At 36.8% G+C, this 9964-nt stretch overlaps 1 protein-coding gene across 1 annotated transcript; it reads left to right on the top strand.

Annotated features, from left to right (window-relative positions):
• Positions 1–201: 201 nt before the first annotated feature.
• LOC122610341 (cell wall protein DAN4-like) lies at positions 202–1251 on the top strand. The gene is made up of 2 exons (XM_043783336.1): positions 202–808; positions 1067–1251. The coding sequence occupies exons 1-2, from the start codon at positions 202–204 to the stop codon at positions 1249–1251; spliced, it is 792 nt and encodes a 263-aa protein (XP_043639271.1).
• The last annotated feature ends 8713 nt before the right edge of the window (positions 1252–9964 follow it).

Below are 9964 nucleotides of genomic sequence, written 5' to 3'. Positions count from 1 at the left end.
GTAGCTAGATCAGTTGTACGACAGTCTGAGTTCTTACGAGCTCAATCTGTTGCGTCAGCTCTTCATGCTTTAGGCTTAACGGTAAGTCTAAGTGACTCCGGTGTTATTTACCTTCATTTCCCTAAGGATTCTGGTTGTGAAGCCGAATCATCAACTGTTGTTCAAACTCTTGAACCAACAGGAAATCCTGAGACAGTAATGATGTCTTCGGGTCACTCAGTAGAATCACTTGAGACTACTGATGTGCCAGATTCTGCTATTCCATTACCTCTTGAAGCTCAAAGGTTGTTATCTGAATTTGTTGAAGGAGTTGTAGAAGGGCAAAGGAGTGAATTGCTTGTATCAAGAAACATTATAACCGGTAAACTTCCTGCCACTAAAACAAGTTCACCATCACCAAGATTGCGTACTGGAGGTACTTTACGCATTGGTACTCCAGTAGCATCTTCAATACGATCTCGAGTAACACCAACACCTCCAACCATTCAAACAACAACAACAATTCCATCAACAACAATTCAAACAACAATAATTCCAACTGTTCCACCAACAACAACACCAACGCCAATAACTCAATCATTCCCCGATCCAAGTTCACCACATCATTCTTCCAGTTCTTCTTCTTCCGAATCATCTGATTCAACCGAATACTTAAGTGATTGTTCACCGAAAAGAATTGCCACCAGTGGTTTATCAACCGACACTCTTATTGTTGCACTCATGCATCGGTTGAGATCTGAAGAACCACATCTCACTTCTCACAAAAGATCAATCTTTCAATCACTTCTAGCATATATGTCATTTCAAGGTACTCAACAAGAGAATCGAGCTGAAGTTGAAGCTCTTCAGAAAAGAATCTGAGAACTTGACCAACAATGTCGACTGGCTGATATCTCCAGGAGTCGGGATGATCAAGATCCTGATGATCAACCCGAGGGGGAGAATATTAGAGATATCAGAGAGGGTCATGAAACTCAAGATCAAGTTGGTCAAGAAGAAACTGTTCAAGATGTGTTTCAAGATCAAACTCAAGCTCAAGCTTCATCATCTCATATTCATGAATCAGATTCAGATGACTTACCCCCGCTTGTCAGAAACATTTCACATTATTATTCCACAACTTTAAGTTCTGATGAGTCAAGTGATCCTGATCCATTTCAACCAGAAGATGCTAATAATGATGAGTCTGATTCATCTGATTCTGATGATCCTGATAATGCTCCAACAAGTGAAGCCATTCCACAATCTTAGCAAGAAAAATATGGAAAAGACATTTTTGAAGAAATTGTCTATCATTTGAGAGACACTGATAATATTGAGACTCCTAGTGAGCTTGCATTTGGAGTTAGACACCTGAGGATCTCAAAAGATAAGATTTGGCAGATCAATAAGGGTTATTTCACTGAGAACTATGAGCAGATCTTAGATTTGAGTACCAAACCTGAAGAGATTGTGTGCAAAGCAAAATACCTTGAAGAAAGAGCTTTTCAAATTTATTGCTCACCAGATGAAAGACTAAATATGAACCTGAACCGATTAAGAGCATTCTTTATGTTCAGACATCAAGGTCAAAGAGATGCATATATGGAGTTGATGAATGCAGACAACACTGTGAGAGCTGAATGGTGGTATCAACAATTTGAAAGACCGATCACACTGAAGTTATTGAGTTGTTTGTTCCTCTTATAAACAATAATCTCAGGCTGGTTAGATTCAAAGTTCGTCGTGCTGATGGCAAGATTTATGTTTTTCGAGAAGAATCATTTCAACATATGAAGATCTCAGACATTCTCTTCCTCTACAATCGATATGCTTACCTGATAATCAAGACTCCAGATCAACTCCAAGCATATGAAGCATTGAAAAGCCATATTCAAGCCTTGATCAGATTTTATGAATTCAATGACTTTCAGATTGGCTTAGAAAGAAGAACTAGCAGGATTAATCTCACAAGACCAAATCAAAGAGCCGGAGGTTATGTGCTAGATTATTTTCAGATTGGAGATACAATTAAAGACTTGGATGGGGTTGTCTTCATTAATCGACTAAAGAGAAAGATCTTCATTCGTGCCTCAGATTTTCCCAAGTATTCTGATGGTACTTTGAATTACTGTCTATCCATTCTAAGTGCTTTAGATGAAGATTCTGATGATGAAGAAGATGATAACATCAAGTCTTAGAGAGGAGATCATATAAGTCGTATCAAAGCTGTTCTTGAGATGCGTCAAAGAATAAGAGATCTCATTGTTGTAAGAACTCCCAAGGCTCAAGAAGAAATAATTCATACTGAGACAGGTTCATGGGTTCTTTGGAATCCTAGTCATAAACATGGTCCTCATAACATTCCACTTGTGAATTTCCAAGATAACATCCGGTTGCCAGATGAACATCCTGAAAGTGATAACTGGCATTTCATTCCAAAGAAGTATTGGAAAGACACATGGAGTAGTTACAAGAAAAGAGCCTTCTGGAGTTCAAAGATTGACAAGCCTACAACATCAAATGCTGCTCAAAGATACATGAAGAGAAAGAACAAGCAAAGGCGAGCTAGCAAAAGAAGAAGACAACAAAGGAAGAGATGATAGACAACCAAGCACACAACCAAACACTAGGGGGAAGAATGTTAGAAATACAAAATAGTGCTTAGTTGTATTTAAAACTTTGTATTTTTATGTACTAATTGAAAGGTTGAGGGGGAGCTTTTGTAATATACTTAGAGTATAAATACCCCTCAAGCCTTAACATTTTAAGTAGTTTGTAACACTTTTCCCTGATCAATCAATCAAGCTTTCCACACACACACCTTTCTCTCTCAAGAACACACACTAACACACACACTTCCACCATTGTTGATCACCTTACTTCCACATCAAAACACGAATCATTTATCATATCACACACTTGAATGAAGCAAAACATATTCTACGTTATCTTAAGGGAAACTAAGGGTTTGGTCTATGGTATCCTATGAGAGGAACGTTTGATTTTGTTGCATAAACTGATTCAGACTTTCGCATTTGTAACAATGACAGAAAGTCTACGACTAGAGGTTGTTAGTTTTTAAAAGGAAGATTAGTATCGTGGCAGTGTAAGAAGCAGACATGTGTTGCTCAGTCTTCATGTGAGGCAGAATATATGGCTGCTGGTAGCTGTTGTTCCCAGGTATTGTGGATTCGGCAACAACTTCTTGACTACGGTATGGATTTTCTTGATACTCTTATTAGAATAGACAATAAGTCAGCTATAGACATTACAAATAACCCTGTCATGCATAAGGTCACCAAGCATATTGATATTAGACATCATTTCTTGCGTGATTATGCCCAAAAGAAGTTAATTCATTTGGAAAAAGTTATAACTGATGATAATTAAGCCGATTTGTATACCAAAGCATTTGATAAGACTCGATTTGAGAAGTTAATTCTTCTCAATGGGATGAAGAATGCTTATTCATATTAAATCTCTCAAAGAACTAATTTTGTAAGTTTGTGTCTGTAAATAGTTAGAGTCATAAAAATACAAAAAGAGTTCTTAGTGTCATAAAAAACCATAAAAATGTGAAAAATGAGAAAATGACAGAAATATGGGAGAGATTTAAGTTGATGTTGTAAGACGATTAGACGTGAGGATACTTAGCTTTTAAGTCTGCTTAATCGTAATATAACTGCTTAGTTCAGTGATTACAATTTGGGATATATTGGTAGACACAAAGTAGCAAGGTTTCCTTAATCTGAACTTAAATTATACAATGTTCTTGTGGGAAACATATTCAGATATATGGCTGAGAATGCTTGCTTTTCAGTAATAAATTCATCTAGTCCTTAAATTTTGTGAAAAATCTAACATTACTATAGGATTTGTTCAAAATATAGGCAAAAACCTCTTCAACTCATGAGCATGAAAGTTAAATGTGATATTGTTTATGCAAATGAAATGAATTTTAATTAAGGGGCTAATGTGGTCTTTGAGATTCGGATAAGTATGTCCTCGGGGTGTCTTTGTATACCTAGCCTACCTAAAGCTTCCAACTTGGGATAGGTTGTCAGAAAGTTCGCTACATGGGTCTCATAGAAAATCACGGGTTCTTTATAAATAATGAAATGCAAAAGCAAATAAGTTAAATCACAAAGTAATTAAGCTTTGTTATCTAAAAAGTGTCTCATGATTTGTTTAAGGATGTTTTTGAATATATATTGAATATTTGTTATCTTAGTGCTTGTATCAATTACGGAAGTATATCTGAACGTGGGTCACATAAGTTCGCAAACTATTTAGTGACATATTAGGCTACTCGGGTTACATGGTGACTGTCCTTGGCCAGGGTATGTCGAAAGTGTCACAACTCAAAGGAAATTGGAAGTACCGAGTGTTTAAGAGGACAAATATACCGGTAATCGTGGTTGAGTCACTGTTCATAACTAATAATAAGAGAATTATTTCTCACTTGCAGACTTATGTAAATGCTAATCTGATCTAATCTACAGAAACTTAGAATTTCTTGTAAATAAATAAAGTAGTTTAGTTTTTATTTTAGCTATTTTTGTTTTTATTTTTAATTTTATTTTTGTACTAATAAGTGTCAGTTTATATGTCAAACTAGTTCTTATTGCACGAGAGATTTGATAAGCATCTAATGATTCTGTAGGAAGTTATATGATTCTTAATGAATTATATGAGTCTTGTTGCTTATGGTAAGTATGTTTAAAAGATGGATTTTCTAATTAATACATAAGTTGTTTAATTTAGAAAATGAAATGGATTTGAAATTGAAAAGTCAAAATATTTTTGAATGTGTTTCAAGTAAATTTTTGAAATTTCAATTGTTTTTGGTTGGTAAGTATGCTTGACAAAGATTGGACTTGACTTAGATTTTTGATCGATAGGTTAAGATTTTGATTGTTTTGTATATTTATAATTTTTGTTGATCTTGATGCATTGATGAAGTTTGTTAAGTGTGTAGGTTGCAGATTTTATTTTATATGTATTGAGACGGACAACAATCTATGCACGAAACGTGCTACAAGGATGGATTGCCTTTGTATTTATTAACCTAAGACTTAGTGTGATAGGTTATAGTTGTATTATCAAGATCACAACCTAAGATGTAATGTGATAGGTTGTTGATATGATATTTTGATGTATTTGAAATGCATTATACATTAAATATGTTTTGATGTAAGGTTGCATTTGTTGAGTTAAATATCAATGAAGAAATGATCGATTTTATGTCAAGATAATAATGTAAGATTTCTTTGATACATTATTTTGATGACAAGTTAGTACGGATATTTTATGATTACATATTCAAGAAGATACAGGTTTTTAGTAACAAGTATCTTTGGGTTTATGTTTCTGGAATTTTTGTAATTCTTCCTTGTTTAGATTTCTGAAAAATTTATGAAATTTGGTTTAGTGTGCAATTCGTGTGAATTGATATTCAAACTCGTCCGTGCTGACGTCAGCAAGCCTAGCGCTGACGTAAGCAAGAAGCCCACGAAGTTCGTCTTCGGATCGGCTCATGAACTTGGATATAAATATGGGTTATTACTATTCATTAATTACCATTAATCGAAAATTAACCCTAAGTAAATCACACGAACTCGTCTACCTTGTGTGCACTATTCATCCATTCCCTTTTCGATCGATTTCATCTATTTTTGTGTTAATCATCCAAGATTGTTGGTATAATTCCAATCTAGGATAGATTATTGATGTTCTTACTTCGAAAATCATCAAGTACAAGTCGTTATAATGCCAAGTTTTTGACTTGTTCTTCGCATGAACAGTACCACAAACGAACTAAGGATTGAATCTTTGATTTTTGATGCTTTGGACTAAAATTGGACTTAAAATTGGATTAATTGATGTTTGTACACTTTAAATCTAATAAAAGTTCACATTAACATGTTTAAAATCAAGATTAATCGAAGAATCTATGGCTCGTTTACTATTCACACGAAGCAGATGAAAAACACGAATAACATCCACTTCGTGTTCATCGAATTTGTTTCGATTGTTTTGTTTTTCTTGGCATACACGAATCATAAACAAGTCCACGTTGATGATTTTAATTGATTAAATCATTAAATGGAGATGTTTTTGCCTCGTGTTCCTGGGTTTTGTTTGAAGCTCATGCTGACATCACACGAAGAGCATCTTCCTCGTGATGACGTCATCGCGAAGCAGACGTGACAAAAACCCTAAATTTGTTTTTAATTTCTAACTTTTTCGTTTTCTTGTCGTTTTTGTCTGTTTTTGTGCAGGTATGGCATGACAAGGTGCAGGAGCTCGCGTGTTCGTCAAGGAACACAATGCTGCACTCGATCTTAGCATTACGCAGAAGGGGTGCACACCAGAGTTTCACGGTGTTCTACAGTATCTCGCACATTCTCGCGTTCGTTTTGCCGTGACCGAGAACCCTCCGTTGGTGATAAGTCTCATTCGGGAGTTTTGGAACTCAGCCCGATCAGTGCAGATGGGTGATCATATGTACATTCGCACTACTGTTGTAGGACGTTCTTTCTCATTCTCAGCTGGAGACTTACGGACGATATTACAGTTAGGTGATGCTGATATAGAGCAAGGTCGGACTGAATTTCCAGAAGCTTTTTGTGACGGTGCTCTACGTCGTATGGGGTACACTGGTGCTATTACTCACCCATACTTCAAAAATCAACTTCGTGGCAAATGGAAGTTGCTTGCCTACTATCTGTTGAGGTCCATCAGTCATCGGAGTATAGGACATGACCAGATGAATATCTAGAACGCTTCTCAGATGGTTGCTTTGGTGCTGAACAAGCCGTACAGCTTCTCTCAGTACATTTTTGATAATTTTGAAAAGAAGTTGAGGTCATTTGGTACAGACAATAAATTCTTCTTGTTTCCAAGATTTGCGATGATTATCATTCGGCACTTTGCAGATGATTTGCAATTTGATGGTCCTACGTTCAATTTGGGTCGTCTTACTCACAAGGTGTTTATTGAGAGTATGAAACGCTTTGCAGGTCATGGTGTTCTTGATAATGTTGCCAATCCACCATTGTTCGGACATCTTATCAGTCCTAACTATGTTGCACCTAGACAAGGTTTGGGAAGATCATGAACCTGTTGCTGCTGCTGATGATAATGATCAGGCTCAAGAAGATCCTCAAGAAGAGCGAGCTGATCAGTTTAAGGGACTCAATGATGTTCCTCTATATGCTGGAGATCTGGAGCATGATCCAGATATGGATGCTCTTATGCAGGATGTTGATGATCCCGCAAATCTTGTTCCACCAACTACTGGAGTTTTTACTTCTACCTATGCTCCAGTTGGTGATGATATTGGTCCTTCTGAGCTACCAGTTACTGTTAATGCTTGTGATGACTCAGAAGATGATGAAGAAGAGGTTGAAAGATTACCGAAGCGAAGAAAAAGACAAGGAAAGGAGTTGATGCTGTGGAGAGACTTCCAACTTCTCAGCGATCTCAGGATGAAGTTGATAGAGACTTTGCTATGTATCAAGCTGCTATGGAGAGGTCTCATGCACCTAATGTTGGTGATACTCCATCAGTTGCTGCTTTAAGAGCTTCTGTCTCTGAGATTCCTGTTTTTGTGTCTATGACTTCTGTTGGTGTTGTTGTTGGGGAGAGAAGGTCGAGACCAAAGTTTATTATTAGAGGAATTGGTTCTCGCGCACAAGTTGTTACTGAGGCTACAACTGTTACGATTCCTACTACTCCGGAGTCTACAGTTCGTCAAGAGCAACCGACAGTTGCTGCCAGGCCTTCTTCTGCTCCTATTCAGGCTACAGTTCCTGTTTCTACTATCATGGGACGTCTGTTGGCTCCTTTGAAACGACCTCAGATGCCTCCCACAGGAACTTTTAGTGCTCGTATGCCTTCATTTGAAGCTACGATGCCACCTCATGCCTCTACATCTGATGTTGCTTCTACGTCACGTCTAGTTTCTCCTGTTCAAGTGCAACTGAGTCGTTTGTTTTCAGAGAAGGAGATGTTAGAGATGAGGGTCACAACTTTGGAGAGGCAGCTAAAGCTCCAAGCTGCCAAGCATTAAAAAGAGATGGACTTAATGACAACACTTGTTCATTCTCTTGTATCTAGACTTGACCAATTCTTGGCTCAAGGGGGAGATAAAGATGGTTGTAAGGATGATGAGCTTGCTAAGAAGACAAGAGATGATGATCATGAAGATCAAGATCCAACTCAAGGTCCAAACCAAGGACAACCAACAGTTGGTGAGCCAGAGAATAGAGGTCAAGGTCAAGATGCTACTGATGCTACTATGGATACAGAGACTGCAGATATTCAGGGGGAGTCGCCAAGATAGACTGAGTCGGAGATTGCTGGTACAGCTGGTGCTAGTACTTCTAGGACTCAAGATAAAGGTAAAGCTGTGATGGCTGCTCCAGATGCAGATCCTGATGATCCCAACGATGATGATGAGGAAGATTCTAATTCAGGTAACTCCAATTCTAATTCTGATAAAATAGAAAGGGAGATTCGAGATAAGTTAGTGAATGATCCTCATAATCATGGTGATAAAGAAAATCTTAACAAAGGAAAATCTACTCAAGATAGTGTGTCAACTAAGACCGATTCTACTACCAATGCCTTTACAGAGTCCAATTTGCACCCATTAATTGTGCATAGACTAGAAAAGAGATTGGGTTATGATCCACAGGCTCACATGAGAGCTAGAGCAGAGATTATGGATTATGATGATTATTATGATCCAGGATCACTTAGGGATCAAATGAAAGAACGGTCAAGGTTAACTCATACGTTGTCAGAGTCAGAGTCAGATTCGGATTATTTTTGTAATGATTATAAGATAAATATGAATGTATTTGTTACATTATATTTATGATATAATATTATTGTTGTAAGTTAAAATAGATAAAGATTATAAGATAAATATTAATGTAATTGTTGCATTATATTTATGATATAGTATTATTTATTTTAATTTCTTTTATGTATTTATACTATTTTATTATGTCTTGACTTATGTATTTATGTTCTTTATCTTTGTATATGTGAATTGTTTGAATTGCAGATAAGCTTCAAAAGATAGGTGCATTGGACGATCTTGATGCTGAAGATGACTTAGACAGTGTCAATGATGAAGATATGGAAGAAGGAGAGTTCATTACTTCAGAAGTTGTTAGAAAAAAGTTGCTTGATATACCTTATGACTTTGATCGCGTCTTTAATGAAGATGAAGTCATTCAAGTTGAACCAATAGCTGAAGTAGAACATCTCAATCTTAATCAAATCAGACATAGTCCAGATGAACCTAGGAACACAGCAAGTTTGAGATTTGTTGTATCTGCAAACATAATCGATGAAGAACATGACAATATTTTTGAGTTATATCTGCAAACACAATATTGATGCTACAAGAAGAAAAACCTTTTTCTTCTTCCATTGTGTGGGACTCAATTAGGAGTCGAGAGCAGGCGGTTGCTTGGGTTAAGGCTGTATGGTTTACCCAATGCATACCAAGACATGTTTTAATCTATGGCTTATTATGCGTAGGAAGCTGCTCACGCAGGATCGAATTCTCGAATGGTCACCTGCTCGTAGGAAAACTATGAACATGATGTGTTGTTCACTTTGCACAGCTGACATTGATTCTCATTCACATCTTTTTTTCGAATGTTCATACTCTTCACAGGTATGGAATACTGTTAGATGTGACGCAAATATGCCATCGACTTCAAATGCATGGGACGATATTACAGATGAGTTGATTATGCATGCAAAATCACGCATGATTACCCATGTTATTGGAAGACTAGTTGTTGCAGCCACTTCCTATTTTATCTGGCAGGAGAGAAATAACAGAATGTTTGCCAACCATGCTCGTCCACCTGATGTATTAGCCAATCTCATTAAAGACACTTTTCGTTCAAGATTATGGAGATTGAAATTTAAGAAAACAGCTCGGGTTGTTTCTACA

Source organism: Erigeron canadensis, chromosome 8 (genome assembly GCF_010389155.1).
Source record: "Erigeron canadensis isolate Cc75 chromosome 8, C_canadensis_v1, whole genome shotgun sequence".
Lineage (NCBI taxonomy): Eukaryota > Viridiplantae > Streptophyta > Magnoliopsida > Asterales > Asteraceae > Erigeron > Erigeron canadensis.
The sequence above is the reverse complement of the archived record's forward strand: the minus strand, read 5'-3'. Positions and strand labels throughout refer to the sequence as shown.

Coding starts and splice junctions, on each gene's coding strand:
- LOC122610341 (XM_043783336.1), top strand. CDS start 202: ATGTCTTCGGGTCACTCAGTAGAATCACTTGAGACTACTGATGTGCCA. Junction 809..1,066: donor AGCATATATGTCATTTCAAG/GTACTCAACAAG, acceptor TTCATGAATCAG/ATTCAGATGACTTACCCCCG.